Genomic DNA, 24,958 nt, shown 5'->3' with positions numbered 1-24,958 from the left:
AGAGACAAAGTTTGGAAAAGACAAAGTGAAAATGTTGAAGAGTGCAGGCGACATACATGAACCCTGTGGAGCCCCAAAGGGTAGAATGAAGCCTTCTCTGTCCATCATCGACTAAGCTCTAGTCCCTGTGATTACGAAGTTGACCACCCCACCCTTCCTGAAGAACGCTCCTACTCTTTGATATTTGCTAATCAAAATATGTATTGCCCACTCACGTCTCCCAATCGCAAAAGTAAAAACGGTTGTGTACATTGGATACTTTTTTATCTTCTATCACTGCTGTAGAAAAGTTAACAACATTATTTGGTCCACACCCACTATTCCAATCTCCGTTTTTAAACTATTTGACTATAAAGACCATTTCTCTGAAGCTACAATACAGTGTTCTCCTCTGGTTCTTCCAGCATCTATTCCTGCACGTGCCCTGTTTGTTATAAATGGCCATTGCAACCCTAGAAAGCTTCCCATGAAACTATGCAAGGAATTCAGTGATGTCACTCTGCCACCAGCAAACCCCAGCATCTCCTGTGTTATTACTCTGAGGCAGTACTGTAACGAGGACTGTTCGGGGTGTTCTCTAAACATAGATCACTAGCAGTAATCTGTCAATAGTGTGCTGGTTCCTTTCACGGCCAGTGTCCGCAAGGTGGGGTAGCCTTAGTCTTCGTTACAGTACAGTTATACCCCCTCATGACTGAGGCCCCCCATAAAAAACGAGGGCTCCTTACCCCATATGCAACAAAAATTACTCTGAGGCATTCATTGCCAAGAATCCCCAGCCTGGAGGTCTGCTAGATCACGGTTACCTCTGCTATATAAGAACTTGCTACATTTGACTATGGCCACCCTAGTTGCAGCCTTTTGTTCCAGAACTGACTGGGATGTCAGGCATTGGGCATCCCACCATGTAACCTTTGCGTGGTTACCAGTATCACTCCAAAGCCCAAGGCATAACAGGCGTACCGCAGAGCTGATCTGTCAAACTGTTGCCTCCTCAATTACTGCTTGAAGGCATCACTACTCTGCCTCTGCTAAGTAATAGAACACAACTCCAATAAAACCACAGGATTGCACCATCTGTAATTTGCAGCTCTGATATCTCAACCCGACCATTCCATTATGATTCTCGAATTGGTTCTATGCAGATCCTGTTGCATTACTTCTTGAAATACTCTGTCGCATACAGAAGCGGCAGTGGAACAGATAGCAAGACACGTTTTGGAACTGCTGCAGAACTGCCATAGGACCAAACCCATTGTGCTCTAGCACCTTGAAGCGTCTTCTATGTGCTTGATGAAATTACCAGTAAATAGCACAGACCAAATAACCAGACAGACCAACGGAAGATGGTAAAATACTGCTTCAATCTCAATGAAAGAAAGCAGGGCAATATGACAGCTGTCAAAGTAAATGCTCAATGTTGACACATAATTTTGCTTGTACAGAGTTTATATACTTTCAAATACGTGATTTATGATGTCATCCAACGTGAAATTTGATAAAACCTATCACCAGGAGGGATTGGATTAGTGGAACATATCTACTTATTGAATTGTATAATGGTTAATGTCTCATTGGTTGCCCCTTGTCTGTAGGACACACCCGGAGCTACTTCTATGTACGTCACATAATGATTATAGCAGAGAATATGGCAGCACTCTAATAACTGCAACATTGTGTATGAAAGTGTTTGGCAGGCTTTTTGATTGGTTGGCAATCCTATCCAACCTTTGACTTTCCGCTCCTTAGCAACACGTAAAGAGAAAAAAACCTAGGTGTTCAAGCTGCGTCAACATATTCTCTTGGTTTCCCAATTAGTCCATCGCATTTCATTGACCTGGTCCTTATCCAAGGTCTATCGTTTCTAGTTGACCTTGTAGTCTGTTCACTGTTCTGGGACATTTGAGGGCGTGTGAGCACACCACTATCTTAACTCAAGCTCTAATGATAAGTCTTTGTTTTGAGTTCTTCATCACGTGTTAGGAGACCACCATTTTGTATATTTCAGCCTCTCAATTACTGGTATTTTATTTTATTAAACAGGGTGTAATTTCCCCTTCTGGCCTTTAGAGACTTGTTCACTCCAGCTCACAAAGGCCTTTGCCTTCATATTTGTCCAACACTTGTCATCTGCAAATGGCCTTGTCCCTCCTAATCTTAGCAGAAAGATATCTTACGCACATGGTCTGTTCATTCGACTCCCTTTGTGCCTTGCACACATCTCTTTAAATAGCCTTCTTGACTTCAGGCCAACATACTCCCTTATTATACACACAAAAACAGCTTCTTCATTAATTCTTCAATGTGCAATTCTAGGCTCATATTTTGAGGTAGCTGGATTGATTCTTTAACACAGGCCGTCGTTCTTTTTTTCCAATGGCCATCCGAAATGTTATGTATATACCTCATTCTTGCAAGCATCTATGTGCTTTTTCTACTTATGTTACAGAGTATTTACAGTTATTGGTCAGCAAGCTACTTCATCTTCTTATTTGTACGATTACTTCATTTTTAGGTACATGTTTCTCTGTGTTCTTCAGTTACATCATCAGTCTTAAGTATTTTCATATAGTTTCAACAAAGGTTTATATATCTTCTTTATGACATCATTCTGTTGTTGTCAGACTTTTACTTAGCGTTCATCCATGATTCACATTTCCGCATTCTGGCATTTTGGCAGTGGGCATCCTTCCTGGTGACTTCCTTCCACTGTCTCAAGGTGAGGGTATCTTCTGAATGGCTGGCTCAGTGCATATCGTCTTTCATACATTTGACGTGGTATGGACATGTCACATAAACTCATCCTGGGTTCCCAATTGTAGCTCTTCATCTGCTACTCCCTGATGAGGGGGCAGGGACTAGAGAAGAGGCCTCCACCTGCTCCTCTACATTTCCCCATTGTCGAAAATTCAACCATACCCTCCATTTCCTCTTTTTCTGCAATTCCTGCTTCATCTTCTTCTATCATCTCATCACATTTTCTTTTCTTTGGGACCCATACCTCCGTCGCTCCCCTCAGGTGACACAAAATCTTTATGTGTTCATCCACACTCCAGGTCATATATCGACAATCCCCTGCTGGTGAACAGAATATCCATCGTCCCACATATCTCTTCCGATCTTGGGGATAGTAAAACTTTGTTCTTGGAGGTGCAAAAGAACTCTTCTTGAAGTTTTCTCGAGTACTTTCTTCAGTCTGTGTTTTCTCTCCATTGCCATTGTTAATGTCAATCATTATCTTCATTCCAGTAGCTTTCTTCGCTGTTTTCTGGCAGTGTCCCAAAATGATCGCTAAGAGACAGAATCCTAGCAACACTAATACTAGTATTGCTCCAAGTAATTTAAATGCATTCACCAACCAAGATGGAATCCATGAAAACAGGGATGAGAACCAATCGTTTCCTGCCGTCTCAGCAGCTTCGTCTTAAATTTTTGTATGCAGGGTTGTTAACACTGTTTTGCTCCTGTCAAGGTTCCATTTTCTCCATCAGGGGATGGTGAAAACGTACAGGAAGATGGCCCAACCTTAGCACAGACACCTCCTTCCATTGATGTTATCAGATGCAGAACATACTTGTTCTGGAGAGTCATCAGCCTGATGGTTCTCAATTCTTTCTTGATTGTATTGAATCCTTTTATCATTGCATTAATGGTCTGCAGCAATTCACACCTAGTGATCTGTAACCACGTGGCATTTACTGCAGCTTGAAGTCGCAGTATAAACATAGATGTCATTATCATGGTAGTCTTACTGAATAATTTGTGTTCATCATAGAATGTCTTCATAAGCCTTTTTTGATTTCGATGAGAAATAATTCTCTCTTTTTAGTCGACAAAGATGAAATGATCTCTTCCTTCTGTTGTATTCATTCATTTTTGGGATCTCCTCAATACTGAGGTCACTTTGGGGAATCACCAATGCTGGAACGTGTACATTTACATTGGAGCACACTCCCTATAACGATCCATTAGAAATGCAGTTCCTTCATTCATTCCTGGCACTTTAATTATTTCTCCACAACTATTGTTCTTTACAACATAGACCATGACATCATTCTTGAAGCAGGTTGTTGCGTTCTTCGATTGTAATATATGCACTGGTCCTGCTTCGTTATCAACCAAGGTTAGTAGTTTTGCATACTTGACCCATGATTACAGGCATTATTTATTCACCTTTTACACTTTGTGGACCATTTCTTTCTTCAATAAATTTGCATGCCATGATATTAGTCCATCTGTCAAGATCTCCAAAACCCTCCCGATGATCATCCTCACCTGTGTCTTCCACCGAGTTGTCGAAGACCTTTGAATTCTTCTTCTTGCGGAGTCGACGAGGTTCCTTCCCTTCATTTCTTTCTTTTGATGTAAGTAGGGGTGAGCTCCCCCGGAATCCACATTGGCCAGATATACCACCAAACCCCAGAGGACTCCAGGGAGCAAGCCCCAAAAATGTTCAGGGAAAAAGTCAATCTGGTATAAAAAACCCTGATTGAATGTTCAAATGGAGGATGGTATGAGAGTTGTTGGAAAACACTCCTTAGGCTCACACACAATAGTCTACTGGATGCTGTAAGATCTCCTCTGCAAAATGCTGTAGAATGATAGATGCACCCTGCCTTGAAACAATATAAAATCCTAGTCATATAACCACGGAAGACTGAAGTGGCAAGTGAGGGAAGTAGAAGCGGAGAGAAAACCAACACAGAACCGCGAGGCGCGGAAGGCTGAAAGCAAAAGGAAAGGTAAGTAGCGTTTAAAAGTACCAGATCAGAACCGTGAGGAGCGGAAGGCAGAAAGCAAAAGGTAAGGTAAAGTAGCGTTTAAAGGAAAACAGTTCCGAACCGCGAGGCGCAGAATGTGGGAAGCAAAGGTAATGAAAGCGTCTCCCGGAGGGGACCCCTTCAGAACAAAAACAAATACAGCCGCAGACTATCAAAATACAAAACTAAGCAAACCATAAAATAAGAAAGAAAGAAAAAGATGCAAAGTAACGCAAAAAGTCGCAAACGGGAATATACTGAAAGGGAGTGACCCGAAAGCGGGTTAACAAAGAAGGTAGAAAAAACAGATCTCGCCTGAAAAGCAATTGAAAAACAAACAAACAGAAGACAGGAATAATCCAGGAAGAAATGGAATAGTAACTAGACCAAATAGATACTGGAGGGTAGCAAGGAAACCGGTATGCGAACTGGCGAGCGTAATACTGTAAGTAAACAGATACAACACACTCCAGTCTAGGCTTCGCCCACCCTTATGGAGGCGGCCCCCATTTTAGGGGAAGACTAGACCGGTAATCTGGTTTCAAGGCTTGTGCTTCCAATGATGCCACAGTTTCCAAGGACGGCGCATGACACCATCTTCCCACCCAATTACCAGTTGCTACATGCCCATACACCGACAACTGTGCTCTCTCCCAGCATCCTGACTCACCTGATCTTAAAGTCATGTCTGAGCAGTTCATTCTTTTCATTTCGACAGTTTGTATTTTCTCTATATATTGGGATGGACACACAAGTTTTTTGTTTGTCCATCCAAGTTCAGTCTCCATTCTTTTTGACTTCATGTATGTATCTTCGTATGGAGTTGCCCATTTTTTGTTCGAGTTGGCCTCTGGTGGTACCTGCTGCCAGGTGACTGAGACATTTTACATCGTGTGAAGACATTTTACTTTCAATAAATGTTCTTGCAGCATTCATAGCATACAGTATTAATGAGCATAGCAAAACAAAAGTGTTGATGGCTGGAAGGTTTAGAATAAATCTTGACCTCTGGCATTGCTCTGGGCAACACTCCAGACCATCGTTCTTCGCCTGCCAAGCCATTACAAAAGGGGGAAAACCATATGCAAATCAGGCTTGGTCCCACCCTCAAAGGGGTAGTCCAGCCCGAACTGCTAGGTCACATCCCTTTTGCACGAGACCACAAGCATCCCCAGACATGTTTCAGCCTTGTTGGGCGTCATCAGTGAGGAGTAGCTTGGGTCTCTAGGCCCAGCAGGCAAGGGACCCACGTCTGGGCATACCCTTCCCACTCGGGGTGACAATAGCAAAACAAAAGAGTTGATGGCTGGAAGGTTTAGAATAAATCTTGACCTCTGGCATTGCTCTGGGCAACCCTCCAGACCATTGTTCTTCGCCTGCCAAGCCATTACCAAAGGGGAAAAACCATATGCAAATCAAGCTTGGTCCCACCCCCAAAGGGGTAGTCCAGCCCAAACTGCTAGGTCACATCCCTTTTGCACGAGACCACAAGCATCACCAGACATGTTTCAGCCTTGTTGGGCGTCATCAGTGAGGAGTAGCTTGGGTCTCTAGGCCCAGCAGGCAAGGGACCCACGTCTGGGCATACCCTTCCCACTCGGGTGACAATAGCAAAACAAAAGAGTTGATGGCTGGAAGGTTTAGAATAAATCTTGACCTCTGGCATTACTCTGGGCAACCCTCCAGACCATCGTTCTTCGCCTGCCAAGCCATTACAAAAGGGGAAAAACCATATGCAAATCAGGCTTGGTCCCACCCCGAAAGGGGTAGTCCAGCCAAAACTTCTAGGTCACATCCCTTTTGCACGAGACCACAAGCATCCCCAGACATGTTTCAGCCTTGTTGGGCGTCATCAGTGAGGAGTAGCTTGGGTCTCTAGGCCCAGCAGGCAAGGGACCCACGTCTGGGCATACCCTTCCCACTCGGGGTGACAATAGCAAAACAAAAGAGTTGATGGCTGGAAGGTTTAGAATAAATCTTGACCTCTGGCATTGCTCTGGGCAACCCTCCAGACCCTCGTTCTTCGCCTGCCAAGCCATTACAAAAGGGGAAAAACCATATGCAAATCAGGCTTGGTCCCACCCCCAAAGAGGTAGTCCAGCCCAAACTGCTAGGTCACATCCCTTTTGCATGGAAGGTTGCCCAGAGCAATTGCCAGTGGTTTAGATTCATTCGAAACCTTCCACCCATCACTTTTGTGGTCAGTTTGTTTCTCCTTCTGAGAGAGGGTATGCCCAGACATGAGCCCTTGCTCGCTGCGCCACAGGGAACCAGGCTGCACCTCACTGAAGAGGTCCAACAAGGCCGAAACATGTCTGGGGTTGCTTGGTTTTCTGTGCAGATGGGACATGGCCTAGCAGTTTGGGCTGGGCTGCTACCTTCGGTGGCGGCAGCTGCTGACTGATTTGCACATGGCTGGTCCCCTTTTGCAATGGCGCAGACGGGCTAAAAAACGGTGGTGTGGAAGGTTGCCCAGAGCAATTGCCAGTGGTTTAGATTAATTCGAAACCTTCCACCCATCACTTTTGTGGTCAGTTTGTTTCTCCTTGTGAGAGAGTGTATGCCCAGACGTGGGTCCCTTGCTCGCTGCGCCACAGGGAACCAGGCTGCACCTCACTGAGGAGGTCCAACAAGGCCAAAACATGTCTGGGGTTGCTTGGTTTTCTGTGCAGATGGGACCTGGCCTAGCAGTTCGGGCTGGGCTGCTACCTTCGGTGGCGTCAGCTGCTGACTGATTTGCACATGGCTGGTCCCCTTTTGCAATGGCGCAGACGGGCTAAAAAACAGTGGTGTGGAAGGTTGCCCAGAGCAATTGCCAGTGGTTTAGATTCATTTGAAACCTTCCACCCATCATTTTTGTGGTCACTTTGTTTCTCCTTGTGAGAGAGGGTATGCCCAGACGTGGGTCCCTTGCTCACTGCGCCACAGGGAACCAGGCTGCACCTCACTGAGGAGGTCTAACAAGGCCGAAACATGTCTGGGATTGCTTGGTTTTCTGTGCAGAGGGGACCTGGCCTAGCAGTTCGGGCTGGGCTGCTGTCAGGAATCAGGGGTGGAAGTTATGGAACCGCTGGCGGCACTAGCTAGCAGTTACCTCGCTCTAGTCCTCATCCAATATGGCGGCGGACTCTATATGTCTGACTCCGCCCCCTTGTGTGGTGCGTTGTATCTGTGTTTGCTTCTCGCACGCTAACGCTCCGTTACTCTCTAGTTTTACCTTCCATTGGGCTTACTTAGCCGCCTTAGTTTCCAACTTTATCCTAATCTTGTACAACCTTTGTTTCTCGCTGCATTTCCTTCTTTCGTATTCTGCCGCGCTACAACCCTACCATCTCGTCTTGGGTTCACGGCGTGTTCTCCGCGGTTTCACCGCTTCGGTGCCTTGCTGTCTTGCTTACCTGGGTACGAGGTTCCTCCTACCTTCCTGCTCGGCTTCTCGCCGTTCCTTCCAGCTGCCTGCAGCCGTCTCTGTACGCGGCACTGTTTTGCACTGTTTGCTACTTACATTTTGCCTTCCGGTACTTCCAACTTTTGTTCGGCTCCGCTCGGAAAGCGGCACTCTCTTCCTGTATCTGCTTTATTTTCTACTCAGCGGTATCTTGCCATCTATTCCTTTCACTGGGTATGCATTTCGGGTTTCCTTCTTAGACCATTCATTCTCCTTTCCTTTCCTCTTTTTCGTCTATTATCCTGCTACTTACTTACGATTTCCTTGTTGCTATTGAAAGGTTCTACCTGCAAGTCTTATTCCGAGCTCTATCTGGGAAATTGATCGCGGACATCTGTTACTTCCAGTCAGCCTTCGCTATCCACCTTCAGCGTCTGCCCACAGCGGTTTCTGCTAGGAGAGATTATTTCTTCCAACGGCCTGAGTTATCAAGGACTGTCCACCTCATCTCCTACCAACAAGATCTACAGGGTTTTTTCTGCTTTGGCTTTTTCCCTGAAGGTGAGGCTGGCCCCACTGAAGGCACCCGAGACAGGTTCCCACTACTGTCACGGTGGCCTCTGGAGGGGATAGACCTTATCTCCGCGAAAAGAAGGTCCGGATTTATAAGGACAAGTCATCTAGCAACAAGAAGAAGAAGCTTCCAAAGAAGAAAGATCCTCTCAAGGATCTATACTCTGAAGAATTAGGTGAGGAGATAGGGGAGGTGGAACCAGAGCTTGACAGAATACAACGCCCAACATTACCCATGGCGTCCTTGGAGCAGTACCAAGAGCTGGTCGCAGCCATACAGAATCTCACTGCGGAAGTCCAGTCTTTGAGAACAGAGAATATCGCCCTTCGACAGCAGGTCGTACTGCACCGAGAAGATCATGGGGATTTACCTACTATGCCGCTCTCGTTTGGCAAATATGATGGCCATCCGGGAGGACTTAAGGAATTTTTGGACGCCTGCAAGGTATACTTCACCTTCAGACCTCATGCCTATGGAACTGATCGATCCAGAGTCGGATTCATCATAGCCAATCTTCACGGAAACGCCTTGTCTTGGGCTACGCCGTTAGTCTCAAACTAAGATCCTGCATTGAATAACTTCCACCCCAAACTCCGGATCAGAGAACGCCTCCCTTCACAGATGAACCCATGCAGATTGGGGCTACTCGTGGTCCTCTTACTCCGGAACAGAGAAGACGCCGTAAGGAGGCAGGTTTATGCATGTATTGCGTCTCCGAAACATTTGTTACAGAATTGTCCAGAAGTTCCTCCCAGGCGGAAGGAAAACTACAACCCCCGAACTGTGGCAAGGGAAGTTTCGGGGGATTTGCCAAATACCCTTGCTACCATGCAGGAACAATAGGGGACGCAGAAGCAAATAGTCTGATGGTGTTCAAGGTCTCACTATGGATATCGGATGCTAAACAGGTCGAAGTGTTGGCGATGTTGGACTGCGGTGCCGCAGGAAACTTTATGGACCTACACTGGGCTAAGGAAAACCTTGTTCCCACGAAACCGAAGTCAAGGGCCATTCCTGTAGAAGGTGTAGATGGGACACCTTTGTCCTCGGGACTTATTGTAAGTGAGACAATTCCCCTGCGAATGGCACTGGACCACCACCAAGAGGATCTAGTTTTTGACCAGATCCGAGCAGCTCATTTTCCGTTGGTATTAGGCATTCCCTGGTTAAGGAAGCATAATCCTCATATAGATTGGACCGCAAATAGGGTCAGCTTTGACTCCCAGTTCTGTAAGACTAATTGTATGGACCCTTTTGCCATCAAGGAAGTAGCCAAAGAAGAGACTAGGGTCATCGGGCCATTAATCGTGTCAACGGTCCCAACTCAGTATCAGGAATATTCTGAGGTGTTCCTGGATACCATTCCTAAAAGCCTACCTCCACACAGGGCCGAAGACTGTTGTATTGACCTATTACCCGATTCTACGGTGCCCTTTGGTCGAATGTACCCCTTGTCTCTTCCCGAACGAGGAGCTCTCAGAATCTCGATGCCCATCTCCAAAACGGATTAATCCAAGAATCAAGATCATCTTGTGGGGCCTCTTTATTCTTTATAACAAAGAAGGACACCACTGAGCTACGTCCATGCATAGACTACAGAGGTCTCAACAAGATAACCATCCGAGACAGATACCCTATGCCCCTTATAAGTGACATCCTGGAGGCGGTGCAGGGTGCAAGGTATTTCACCAAACTCGATTTAAGGGGTGCCTATCACCTCCTGAGAATAAGACACAGAGATGAATGGAAGGCGGCATTCAGGACCCCTTTTGGGTTGTATGAATACAAGGTAATGCCATTTGGCCTTGTGAACGCTCCAGCAGTTTTTCAAAGATATATGGACAAGGTGTTTGCAGACAAGTTATTCTTGTCAGTCGTAGTCTATCTAGACGACATCCTGATTTATTCTGAAGAATTAGCCGATCACCGGCAGCAAGTCAAGGAGGTTTTGCACCGACTACAGTTCCATCAACTGTTGGTCAAACCTGAAAAATGCCAATTCGAAGTAACCTCAGTGTCCTATCTAGGATTCATCCTATCACAAGAAGGCATCAAGATGGATCCCAATAAGGTCAAGGCAATCATGGAATGGAGGGAACCAACTAACGTTAAAGAACTACAGAGCTTCCTCGGATTAGCCAACTTTTACAGGAGGTTTATTCCCAACTTTTCTAGGATGGTACTCCCACTAACCTCATTGCTTAAGAAGGGAGTTAAGTTCGCCTTCGACAAGGAACCCGGAGAGGCTTTCCTTTTTCTCAAAAAGAAGTTCTCCACCGCACCCATTTTAGCTCAACCAGATCAGTCAAGACAGTTCATCCTAGAAACTGACGCTTCTGTAGGAGCGGTAGGTGCAATTTTATTACAATGTTCGGACGGTGGCTATGAACATCCCGTAGCCTATTTTTCCAAGACTCTGACCAGTAGTGAAAGGAACTACTCTGTCTTAGAAAGAGAGTTATTGGCCATCAAATTGGCTTGCCAAGAATGGCGTCATCTCTTACAAGGTGCCACTCACTGCTTTATTATCCGCACGGATCATCGCAATCTTAGGGTCCTACAGCAGATGGAATGCTCCAACGCAAGACATGCCCGATGGGCCTTCTTCTTTTTGCAATATGATTTTGTAATTACTTACATTCCTGGGACAGAAAATAAGAGAGCAGATGCATTATCACGAAGTCTCGGAGAAGGATCAGAGTACTGTCAAGGACAAGACTTGATGTTACCTGGAATAAAGATTCTGGCTTCCACCACCTCCTTTTTAGAAGAATTGATACCTAATTATCAAACCTGCACTGAACTTCCTTCAACTGTGGTGCAAGGAGACGATGGGTTGTTCTATCATGAGAAGGCATTATTCATCCCTACCAAGAAGCTTCAAAGCAAGGTTCTTTCCTGGTGCCATGACACCCCTTTGACTGGCCATCCAGGAATTAGAAAGACTTGCGAACTACTGAAGAGGAACTTTTGGTGGCCAAGGCTTAGAGAAGATGTATACCAATATGTGTCGACTGTGCGGTTTGTGCCTCCAGTAAATACCAGACGGGCAAACCATTCGGATTGTTGCAACAACCTTCTCTTCCGGAACGCCCGTGGGAACACATATCCATGGACTTTATTGTGGATCTCCCCCAGTCCTATGATATGACTGTAATCATGATGACAGTGGATTCCTACAGTAAATTGGCACACTTCACTGCATTCAAACAAGTTCCAACAGCCCCTGATACGACAGTTGCCTTCCTTCGAGACATTGTCCGTTTACATGGACTGCCCAGGACTATAGTGTCGAATCGAGGATCTCAATTCACCTCCCGACTCTGGGTTACCCTCTGCCGCATTTTGAGCATACAAAGAGCTCTTTCCTCTGGTTACCATCCAGAAAGTAATGGCCAGACAGAAAGACTCAACGCCAGCCTAGAGCAATATTTAAGATGTTTCTGTAGTCATCAACAGAAGGAATGGTTTCAATTCCTCTCGCAAGCAGAGTTTGCTTATAACAACACTTTGCACACTTCGATTCAGATGAGTCCTTTTCTTTGTACTTATGGATTCCACCCACACCATCTACCCCCTGTAATTCCACCAACTACCAAGATCCCTGCTTTGGATGGTACATTTAAAGACCTGCATGAGGTACATGATCTAGCCAAGAAGGCTCTCCTGGCGAGCCGTCTTACACAAAAGAGATGGGCAGATAGAAGCAGACGGTCTAACCCAGGCTGGAAGACGGGGCAATTAGTCTGGTTGTCCACCAGATTTCTCCCAAGATGGGTCCATACCGGGAAGTTTTCCCCACGTTTTATTGGGCCCTTCGCCATCATTCAACAGATTAACCCGGTGGCTTACAAGATAAAGCTCCCTATATCTCTCAAAAGGGTGCATCCTGTTTTCCATGTCTCCTTGCTCAAAGAGCATAAGGAAGACCCCTTTCAAAGACCAGCTTGTCGGAGACTTGCTCAGGTGGAGGAGATTCCAGAGGAATACGAGGTGGCTCGGCTAATCGATTCCAGGTATCACCAGGGTAGGTTACAATACCTGGTACATTGGAAAGGCTATCCGATAGCTGAGAGGTCTTGGGAACCTAAGAGCCATCTCCATGCTCCCAGTCTCCTAAGAAGATTCCATCAGTTACACCCGAGCAAACCAGGGGGGTCCCCGAGAAAGAGGGGGTATACTGTCAGGAATCAGGGGTGGAAGTTATGGAACCGCTGGCGGCACTAGCTAGCAGTTACCTCGCTCTAGTCCTCATCCAATATGGCGGAAGACTCTATATGTCTGACTCCGCCTCCTTGTGCGGTGCGTTGTATCTGTGTTTGCTTCTCGCACGCTAACGCTCCGTTACTCTCTAGTTTTACCTTCCATTGGGCTTACTTAGCCGCCTTAGTTTCCAACTTTATCCTAATCTTGTACAACCTTTGTTTCTCGCTGCATTTCCTTCTTTCGTATTCTGCCGCGCTACAACCCTACCATCTCGTCTTGGGTTCACGGCGTGTTCTCCACGGTTTCACCGCTTCGGTGCCTTGCTGTCTTGCTTACCTGGGTACGACGCTCCTCCTACCTTCCTGCTCGGCTTCTCGCCGTTCCTTCCAGCTGCCTGCAGCCGTCTCTGTACGCGGCACTGTTTTGCACTGTTTGCTACTTACATTTTGCCTTCCGGTACTTCCAACTTTTGTTCGGCTCCGCTCGGAAAGCGGCACTCTCTTCCTGTATCTGCTTTATTTTCTACTCGGCGGTATCTTGACATCTATTCCATTCACTGGGTATGCATTTCGGGTTTCCTTCTTAGACCATTCATTCTCCTTTCCTTTCCTCTTTTTCGTCTATTATCCTGATACTTACTTACGATTTCCTTGTTGCTATTGAAAGGTTCTACCTGCAAGTCTTATTCCGAGCTCTATCTGGGAAATTGATCACGGACATCTGTTACTTCCAGTCAGCCTTCGCTATCCACCTTCAGCGTCTGCCCACAGTGGTTTCTGCTAGGAGAGATTATTTCTTCCAACGGCCTGAGTAATCAAGGACTGTCCACCTCATCTCCTACCAACAAGATCTACAGGGTTTTTTCTGCTTTGGCTTTTTCCCTGAAAGTGAGGCTGGCCCCACTGAAGGCACCCGAGACAGGTTCCCACTACTGTCACGGTGGCCTCTGGAGGGGATAGACCTTATCTCCGCGAAAAGAAGGTCCGGATTTATAAGGACAAGTTATCTAGCAACAAGAAGAAGAAGCTTCTAAAGACGAAAGATCCTCTCAAGGATCTATCCTCTGAAGAATCAGGTGAGGAGATAGGGGAGGTGGAACCAGAGCTTGACAGCTGCTACCTTCGGTGGCGGCAGCTGCTGACTAATTTGCACATGGCTGGTCCCCTTTTGCAATGGCACAGACGGGCTAAAAAACGGTGGTGTGGAAGGTTGCCCAGAGCAGTTGCCAGTGGTTTAGATTCATTTGAAACCTTCCACCCATCACTTTTGTGGTCAGTTTGTTTCTCCTTGTGAGGGAGGGTATGCCCAGATGTGGGTCCCTTGCTCGTTGCGCCACAGGGAACCAGGCTGCACCTCACTGAGGAGGTCCAACAAGGCCGAAACATGTCTGGGGTTGCTTGGTTTTCTGTGCAGAGGGGACCTGGCCTAGCAGTTCGGGCTGGGCTGCTACCTTCGGTGGCGGCAGCTGCTGACTGATTTGCACATGGCTGGTCCCCTTTTGCAATGGCGCAGACGGGCTAAAAAACGGTGGTGTGGAAGGTTGCCCAGAGCAATTGCCAGTGGTTTAGATTCATTCGAAACCTTCCACCCATCACTTTTGTGGTCGGTATTAATGAGCAGACATAATAACTCTCTTCCGATGTTCTTTCTCCCACCTCTTTCATGTGCTGGTACCATAGATTATTAGCTATATTAGCCGATTTATCTACTTTCATTGTCTTCCACAGCATCTCTCTTTATTCGAGAAAAATGTCTTTTAATATCAGGAATCCGTGGGGTGTGTTTTCTTTCTCCTCACTGATTATAATGTGTGTGAATACCAGTAATAGAGATATCGGCTAAAATCAAAATACCACAAAAGGCTCCAATAATTATTCTACGTATAGTACATCTTATTTGTGGAGCTACAGTTCTTACCTCTTGAAATATTTCAATTTCTCTGATTATATTTGACATATATCAAATGTGTCCATTATTGACGATTTATGAATTTATAGCAAAAACTGCAAAATAATCGCCAATATAATACTCAAAACAATAGTGTTATTTTTCGTTTTTTCCCCAAGAAACGTCACTATATCGGTATGTCTTCTTATCAAAGCTGGGAAAGACTGTAATATGCATGAAAATACTACAAGTAAGATCATGTGTAGAATGGGAAGTATAAAAAAAGAAAGTAGTCTTCTTTTCTTCTGACTTCTACTGTTTGTAAAATTGTCTCTTTGATCCTAGTCTAGGGAAGTTATGCCAAGATCACTGCTAGTCCATCAGTCCTTAAGGAACTCTAATCTAGAGGTTTTGCTTTCTCTTCCTTTGTCTTGTCTTGACTTTTGGTCCTGGATCTTGTCTGCATTTGCTGAAATTCTTCAATTGCTTCCGTAGGGGTAGCTTCAGGAGAGGTAAAGATTTCTCCTTTGTATGGTTTGATGTCATGTAACTGTATCCAAGCTCTTCTTCCTTTTAGTTTTACAGTGGTAGGGCTTGCTTCCTCTACTTCGTGAGGATCTTCAAAACAAAGGGTTCGCCAGGTGTGCACTAATTTACGCACCAGCACCTGGTCCCCTGGGTATAAACTAAGGAGCATAAGCGTCTCTTCCAAATCAATGGGTGGATTGTCTTTTTTGTTTTCTCTTGACCCCACCCGTTCGTTCTGGAGCTGTTGGGACCTAAAAGAAACACTTTCAGTCATCGTTTTTAAATAAATTCCAGCACAACATTGCCTTTGTGGGTGTGGGTAAAGCTATGGGGCTTGCCAGCTTGAACTTGTGGTAATGTAACATTTTTGTATTTTTAATTCCTTAAATTGGTTACACTATGCACTACATAGAAATATTTTAAGACTTGTGGGTTATAGATACAGATTTCCAGCTGTAATATGAAGTATTGATTCCTGGTAAAAGTCCCATCTTGTATTTAAAATCTATAGCCTTTACTAATTCATTTTTTACATTTTTATATTATTATTGTGTTACAGTCATCTATTTTACTTGTCACATAATACAAAACATTCTCCTAACAAAGATTCATAAAAAACATAGTTGAAACACACAACAGCAGCAAAAGAAACAAATAAATAAATTTACAATTCAACCAACCAATCCCCGGGGCATTTTATAATATAGTTCGAGCTTCTTAAGTACTTTCACAAGTTCAATAGAGAAGAAGTAGTGCCTAAGGGGGAGTACAATGTGATGCAAATGTGATACAAATTGTGCATTTGAAAAAATATTTATCCAGTAACACTGGTCAAAACCGCTAGCCGCATTGTAAAGTAACTCATCAACTGGTCCAATTTGGTAAGAAAAGTGGGCCACTTTGACCAAAATAAGTGTCCCACACTAGCATTTTGTGTTTTTTGGTTTGGGCATTGCCCTATTGCCCTATACGCCAGTCCGAACCTGGCACGCACATTGGAGCATGGCAATTTTTGCCAGGAGCACTGCATGTTTTACTGCCATTTTTGGGCAAAGCAAAGCCAACTTGAGTGTTACTATGTGAAGGAGGAGTTGCAGTACGGGAAGGGTACTGCAATGGGGCTGGCTGGGTCCTACTGTGGCATTAAATATGTTCTAACACCTGAGGTATTGCTCCAGGCTCTGCACTATTGTCCACTGCTGTTTAATCTTTGTGTCCTCTTTGTCAGTCCTCAAATTGTTTTGGTACACGTTTGTGCGTTACCATGAACTTTTCCATAATTGCATTTTTGTGCCTCCTGTCAGGGCGTGTTGGGAATGATCATTAACCCCATTGTAAGATGTATCCAGTGGATATTTATGGGTGTTGCCTTTGGGAGGTTGAGGTCCAATGGATGGGTTATGAGATTTTGGATGCTGGATCTTATTGTGTTGGCATTGGCATCATGTATCTTCAAACAGTGATGGCACATTAACCGTACAAGGCTGGATGGAGGGTTATGATCAGTCTATTTTCCAGGCATTGGGAGGACTTGTTAATAGTGAGAGGTGGAGAATAGCAGTCAGTGGAATGTTGGTGATTGTTGTCTTTGGAATATATCTGCATTTTTGGTAGAGGACGCCAGTGGAGTGATGGATTGCTTCGACTGAGTTATTTGGCCCACTACTGGGTGTTGCCTTTGGCTGGATGAATGGTGGATGACGACAAGAGGATCTTCTGGTGGCTGCAGGGGCTCGTGTTTTAGTGCATGTTTTGTATCTCCCTATGCAATGAGAAGCAGGGAAGCGCATTAGTCGATCCACCCAGGTAGGCAAATACGGTAGTAGCTGTTAATGAGCTGCCCTTCAGGTTGCCCATTTTGTGGATATGTAGCCCAGGCTTGGGCGTTGGACTGTCCGGCTGGACTTTGTATTCTGCAATTAACCCTGGGACAGCTCAGACAGCTAGTAGGCCAAACCGGCAGCTGGCTGGTCGACAGGGCTGCCTGGGTGGAGGTCATGGTAACCGATTATGGTTGATGTTAAAGACACGTGAGGGTCCCCGTCAGAATCAGAGAATCTTTCTGCAAATAAATTCTGCATGTTTACCTCCAAAAATCTATGTATTATCTTTTGTATTATACAATGTGTGTTTCATGAAGACATGATCATATACGAGTGTACCCCTATTTCCCGTTACATATACGAGTACACCCCTATTGTCCATTACATATACAAGTGCACCCCTATTGTCCGTTATATAGTGAGGCTGGTCAAGGGTGTGGTGGGAAGGAGCTGGGATGACATTGCATAGGCGCCAGGTTTTTTGGGCTTTAGGCCCAAGCTCACCAATACCTAAAACCTAAAAGGGATGGAGGTAAAGCGGCTGGGCTGGGCAAGCTTGAAGATTCAAGAGAGATGTTTAACCGAGTGTCAGATGCAGAACCTTTTAGGATTGAACGTGCGTATAGGGACAACAGCTGTGATGACCAGGAGAGATGAAAATGTCATATTGTGCTCTCAAATGACAGTGTAATTCTAGCGATTATTCCACAAGCTGTAATTCACAACCCTTTCATCAGATAAGGGCTGCTCAGCAGATAGCAATTAATAATAAAGGGGTTATGAGGTCAAGTCCATTTCAATGATCGTTTCATGAGCAAACTTTGAACTGTACAGTTGTTGAAATTGAGACGGGCCATATGCAATCCTTAGCACCGTTTAGTATAGGGTAGAAAAGGTGAACTAAACACTTTAAAAAAAATACACAACAATTTGCTTGTTTGACAAGCATAGAAAATCACATTAATTATTGCACTGGGTTCGTTCTAAAAAAATCTGCGTTTTATCTTTCCGAAGTTAATAGTTATGTCCCTTACTGGCATGTATTTGAGAATGAACAATTCTCGCCTTATGCTTTGGGTGATATGTACTCAATGTTTAAGATGCCAAATTCTACGGTGAGACTACCTACTATGTGTACAACCAGAGAGGCGTTGCAAAGTTCTATGACAAATAGAGGGGGAAACATCTGGATACACTACGATGCATCTCTATGGCATTATGTAGAGCTGCAAATAGCAAACAAGACCTTATGCAGGCAGAGTTGGATCAGAAAGGGCATATTTAAAATACGCAATGTATGGGAGAATGGTCACATGATCCCCTTTGATCGTCTAAGAGAATCATTTGGGATTGGGGGTAGGAAACGTGTGCGTTATAGGGACCTAAAAACTCTTTTGACAGAAAGGCAGGGAATGTTAGGTAATACCATGAGAGAGACCCTCGGTTTGTGAGAGCATTCGTTCTCTCCCTTGTGCAGTGTCAACATACATGAAACTAATGCCCATGGAAAGCTCACATATGGAAGCATGGGAAAAACTTTGCCAGGCTTGGATGGAGGATCTCTGCATAGATATTCCTGGTGAGGAATGGGGGTACATGCTTCGTATAGGGGTACAGTCAAGAATGGACCTAGGGTTTAGGTATGTTAGACAAAGAATTCTTTGTAGGCTGTATTGGACCCCTTCTAGAAAGGCCAAGTTAGAACTATTGGATGCTCATACCTGGTGGGGTTGTGATCATGATGGGGGCACCTTGATGCATATGCTATGGACATGCTCAAGGGTATCCACCTTTTGGAATGAAGTCCTACATAAATTAGACATTGCACTGGGAGAATCTCTCCCACGCTCTTCCTGTTTGACGATCTTATTGTCGAACAGAAAGAGAGGGGATAAACCAGAGTGAGAACAGAGTGGATTAATAAAATTTTGGTAATGGTGGCTAAACAAATACTAAAAGTTTGGAAATCTAGAAAAAAGCTCAATGTAGATGAATGGCTGTTAGATGTTTTGCACCTTATCGAGATAGTAATGTTAACAAAACAAGGAAGAGAGGGGCATTATTTTCGAATCTGGGGTTCTTTCAATGAATTATACAGCTGAAGCGCATTAACCACATGTTTTGTTTTCTGTATACAGTAGTTGGGGGATTATTGTAATCATTATACAGTGTCATCTGTTGTGTTTGTTGATGTTGTATTGTCTACTACAGTTAGATGTCTAAAATTTGGTTGTGAAATAGAGGTTTGTAGTAGTTTATTAAGGTTTTACGTTTTCGAATTTCTAGACTGTAATGCTTGATTACTTAGCAGATTTAAGTGTTTTGCAATCTGGATGAAGATCCATGCTATTATGGATACGTTGATGTTTCTGTTCTTTGTATGTTTCATTCTGAAATAATAAATAAAGTGATCAAAAAAGAAAAAAAAGAAAATCACATGCTCTGCTAAATTCCCATAATGCATAGCAACAATGCGCATGTCTTTTCCAGATAATAACAAATCAGGGGACTCTTCTTGATCTTACAACACACAGGAGAATATTCACACACGTCTAGGAGCCCCATGTCAGTGTGCACCGCACACCGATCCTTGCCTCCTTGCAGCCCTGCATCTTTAAGGGAAAAGCAAAACTACATGTACCAGAATGCAGAGAAACAAACAGTGCAAGGGGCATCACTCACGTCTGACATGGGACATAAATCAAACTGCAGCACGCAGCCGCATTTTAATTGTGCCCCATACCATGACTCACCAATATTACAACTGAAGATGCTTAATGTCACATCCACACAGTCCAGATGTTCTATGTTCTCTGCATTGTGGTACCTATAGCGGTGAGCTGTAAGTGACCTGAGGTAAAGAATGAAGCACCCCACCAGACGAGGTGTGACTGAATGTTTTTCCACCGTGAATTAGCTTGATATGTGAGAACACAAGCAAGTTACAATCCCTAGGGAGACTGCTATTTTGGATATTGCCCAATTTGTTCGAATTTAATTGATTGCATGCTAAAACTGGGCAAATTCGGCCAGTACCATTTGATCGATTTAATTGATTGCATGCTAAAACTGGGCAAATTCGGCCAGTACCATTTGTTCGAATTTAATTGATTGCATGCTAAAACTGGGCAAATTCGGCCAGTACCATTTGTTCGAATTTAATTGATTGCATGCTAAAACTGGGCAAATTCGGCCATTACCATTTGATCGATTTAATTGATTGCATGCTAAAACTGGGCAAATTCGGCCAGTACCATTTGATCGATTTAATTGATTGCATGCTAAAACTGGGCAAATTCGGCCAGTACCATTTGATCGATTTAATTCGAACAAATTGGACAATTAATACCGAACGTGGAGAGAGGGGGTATCCCCCGCTCCCCCTGTTCGGTAGTGAAAGCCTTTGGGATAGCAGGGGTGTCCCCAGCTTCCTGAGGACGGGAGGTGGGGGACGGGGAAAAAAAAGAAAAGCAGACCTTGCAGCGGCGTCGGAGGGACGGAACTGACACTGCAGGGTCAGAAGCTAGCGGAGAAGCAAAAGGTAAGTGGAGGGGAGGGTGGGTGGATGTATTGGGGATGGAGGATCAATGTTTTGCCAAATTTGGTCGCAGCAAAATTGTATTCATGGCAAAATTGACCAAGGTCGATTCCGCCGCGAACAATTCTGCCACGGTCCAATCACGTATATCCCTATTTTGTGTTTTAAATGATATTCCACCACATATAATGCTTTTGAGGGGGGGGGGGGTAATGGAATGGTTTAGTAAGGTGGAGGCTCCCTTTTGAGCAGGAGGAGTTGCTTGATTAACTAACTGTAGTTTACCAATTTTTAGTGGTGTCACTTCCTGTAATGTCACCGTGTCTACAATCATGGCATTACTTCCTATGACATCATCAGGTTCAAAGGGTGCATGAAGATTCCCTTTGCTACACTTGTCATTTTTGTGATTTCAGGTAAATGCCCCCTACCAATACATATGTGGACCTGTACCCACTGCGAGTTTGCAGTACCATGCACCCACCCCACCACGCCTGTGTTAACAGGTGACCGTATGCGACCCATTTATGAACAGAGAGGTGTCTTTTCCTGAGCTCTCAGGAGCCTGCCTGGTGTCTGTCCTGGTGGCACTAGGGATCATTTTATAGCCCACACCCCTGCAGGCAAGCATGTAAGCCCACCACATGCTCACCTATTGGGTTGTGCTGCTCCTAATGAAAGCCTGAGTTGCTGAGCTCAGGTGAGCTTCTGGTTTTAGGATGGCACGGTACATGCAGTCAGAGAAGCACCTTTATCTCTGAGTGCATATGTTACCAGTACTTTGTGGAATGCTGATAGAGTTCAATATTGACAATTTATATAGTGCCACCTAAATGGTTTTGCCACTTGTGACTTATTGAGAAATTATATTACTCATTCAATTAACCTCTTAGGCATCGAAGGCTTGGATGGGCTGCAAGAGGTGTTGTACCTGCGACCTGAAGCTTTCCCTCAAAGCTCTGAAACATGCACTAAACCCACCATGGTATCTCGCTGTCTATTTGGGATCGTACCTGGCCACTACAAATATACCTTTCTTTCTTGTTTTATTGTGCTTATTGGTCAATTGCAAACCTTTTACAAATATGTAATACAAATAAAACACTTAAAATGTACTAGGATTAAACAATAAAATTGAACTTGCTAAAATTCCATAAAACTGTTAAAAAAATATCACACAACTATAAAGGTACAGTTCCAGATTATTAAATGTTAATACACAGCATATATATCAAGATAAATAATCAGGGTGCATTAAGGTGCATCAAACAGCAATCAAACCTAGGGCTACCCCCCCAAACATGATAAGCGGCAGCGGTTATTACAATATAAGGTGTTCCAGAATTGATCATTCTCAGTCACCCTCAAACTGGAAGTGCAGTTAGAACAGCTCTTGAAATACCTCTTTTTACTCCCACCCACCTGAACTTCTTTCGAAATTCTGGGAGAGGCAATCATACATTCCATTCCATGATTTCGAAAGTGAAACCACTTCCGTGTTTACACTTTCGTGAGGAAATGGCATCCATGACAATAGTGGAAGTCAATAGTTAGGAGAGTGGGCTATGCCTTTTGATTCTCAACCCCGAGAACAAAGTGAAAGGCAGAGCCGCCAATCAGATCTGTCTCTGTCCCTGTGCAGAGAGACTGGATTCAGGGTCTCAAAAGTTCAAAGGAAATAAAACTGCTCCTCCTAAAACATTGGAACTGTTTGAGAAAATATGGTCTCGTTTTTTCGTGGTTGGATTGTAAAATACGCCCAAGATCAGGAGGGGGCCGTGGGAGGGAAGTTGATTACTACTCTGCTTCGACGCTAATGTAAATGTGTGTGTGGTAGATATGTTTATTTCTGTAAAATGTAAATGTGTAAATAAAAAAAGAAAACTGCTCATCAACGAGTTCAGGAATTCTTTGAAGGCTCCATAAAGAGAGGTCACATTAGAAACAAACCTCACACTAATCAACTCTTTCACTCTCTACTGTTGGCTCTTCCAGTCCTTAAAAATATCCTAAAAGGGCTGACTGAGGCCATAACTTCCACCACACCCATTAGTCAGACCCGGTACCTTCATTCGTGGCGTCCGACGTTTGCTGCATCTGGAAGAGAAGAGAATACATGGATGAAGGATTCATTTGAATCAAATAATCCATTTGACCAATGAGAAGGTCGCATTGATCTCATGACTGGTCACAGCTAGGCAGCAGAGCTGCTCTAGAGCAGTGCTGCGGCACAGTATCATACTGCTCAGTCTTCCTACTGTCACGCTGCCTCTTGCAGGCTGTCTCTGAAGGAGCTGTGCAGCAAAGCACTGTATGGTTGGACCTGTACATCTCAATCAATCTCCACTAAAGAGGGCCACCAGCAACTATAGAAGGAGTTATTGAACATTGAAACCTTTCAGAGTATAAGCCAACAGTATAAATAATGATAGTAGCAAGGACATTAGCTATCGCATTGGGAGGGTCTTTGGTCCAGTGGCCAAGTTGTTAATGTATGAATTTAAAGACCTGATTTCTGAACCCATAATTTGCACTTATTCATGCTTTCTGTGATTCAGGGATAATTGCTTCTTTTTCCTGTACCTTAAATTCCTCTGGAGCACACACAGCCTTCAGTTTGAGATGCTGCTCATATCATGTTCTCTTTAAAATACTCCTTGGTGCTAGGTCAGTTCTGTAACTAACATCCAAGAAATGATGGGCACAGCTACCAAGTAGTCTCTGCTCATGCTGCCTGCTATGACACTGATGCCATACATACCCAAAGTGTATCATATTAACTTCAATCAGATTGATACACATCGCAATCCCATTTCCCATGGGCATACCTTCAGTATGTTATGTTATGTTAACAGTTTTTTTATACTATGCCAAACCACCACCATAGTAGTCTTTGCACACCTGGGTGTGCCAAAATAATGGGCTCCATTACGAGTACGGTGGTGCAGGAAAAAGTAGTGGTAAATCCACTACCAAATTCTGATATAGAAGGTAAAGTTGAAGAGTCACCACCAGCAAGCAGCTGGAGGTATCTCCTCCACTTTCCCTCCAAAAAACTGAGGAATAACCACACGCGAAATGACCACTTGTGGGAATTTCACCAACCCCGCCACCCCCTAGAATCATATGGCCTCTCGGCAAGAATTTAATTTCGTAAATCTCCCATTTATCAAATGTAAGACACATTTTGAAGACTGAATGGACTGTGAGTGATTCAATTGACATACAAAGACAAAGTGGCAAACAACAAAACATACTTGGCAGTGTGTACACAATTTAATTTCACAAACATTACTTGTGTGGTGAAATGGAACCCCATCATCTCATTTGGCGGGATTTCAATCAGAGATTTGTGGAATCATAAAGAGCATGCTTTTTCCTTTGTTAAATATATTGCCGAGAGATAAGTCCACACAATTCCACTTTGCCCCTCTCATGTTTGTCTATTAAGTCATTTGTAACCCAGAAGGTGAAAACTAAGTCATTACATCCACATCCTTCGTTCTCATCCCAGTACTTAACTTCGAGGCCCTGCTTCCCTATTTTATTTCCCTCTTACTTGAAATAACCCTCTTCCTATCAGGGCCTTTAGTCTAAGGAGGGAGCCTGGGGCAAGTACCTGGACAATGAGGAGGTTGAGGCTGTATCAGCCAAGGTTTGGAACACCATGGGGTTCTCTGAGCCCAAAACCCACAGAGGTTCTGTGGACCCCAACATCAGGCAATGCAAGTATTCCCCCAAGATGGGTCTCCCACGATTGCAAATATTATGGAATATATTATGGAATAAATCTTCTAAAAATGGAAGATTCCAGATCATATTTCACTTCCTTGTTTCATGGCTAACCTATATCCCTTAAAAAGCATGGAAGTCCTCCATGGCAGCAGAGTGAGTGGCTGTAAGGGAGATCCTGTATATAGAAAGTCAAATGCGGCCCTAAAATTCCATTACCGTGTTCATCAGCATCTTAGGGCAAATGTTTATGGATCCAATACTGCTGAAACCGTTTTGGGTGGTTTTAATCACGGAGGGTTGTACAGGCTGCACTCCTATCCTGGCATACATTCAGAAATAAGTAGATATCTGTGGTATGGCTGTGTCAATGGGGGCAGGCATTTCAGCTAGATGACATATCCACTTGAGAGATTGGAAAATGGAGGGGTCACAAACGTCTGCCCTGAAAATTCCCTTTCAAGGAAACAAACTGTACAGGGATTCCTTGGAAAACAAGTTCCATAGTGTACCAAACAGACA

The 24,958-nt window shown here is 44.3% G+C and overlaps 1 protein-coding gene across 6 annotated transcripts in view; it reads right to left on the bottom strand.

Annotated features, from left to right (window-relative positions):
- The window catches only part of TYMP (thymidine phosphorylase), a 490,120-nt gene that overhangs the window by 234,383 nt on the left and 230,779 nt on the right, over positions 1–24,958 (bottom strand). For 4 of the 6 annotated variants that reach the window (XM_069629487.1, XM_069629484.1, XM_069629482.1 and 1 more), the window contains one exon: positions 22,771–22,801. In XM_069629487.1, coding sequence (XP_069485588.1) covers positions 22,771–22,801 — 31 coding nt within the window. The other 2 variants (XM_069629485.1, XM_069629486.1) reach the window with 2 other exon arrangements.

Source organism: Ambystoma mexicanum, chromosome 12 (assembly GCF_040938575.1).
Source record: "Ambystoma mexicanum isolate Mex_15411 chromosome 12, UKY_AmexF1_1, whole genome shotgun sequence".
Taxonomy (NCBI): Eukaryota; Metazoa; Chordata; class Amphibia; order Caudata; family Ambystomatidae; genus Ambystoma; species Ambystoma mexicanum.
Note: the sequence above shows the minus strand (reverse complement) of the source record. Positions and strands in the feature narration are given on the sequence as shown.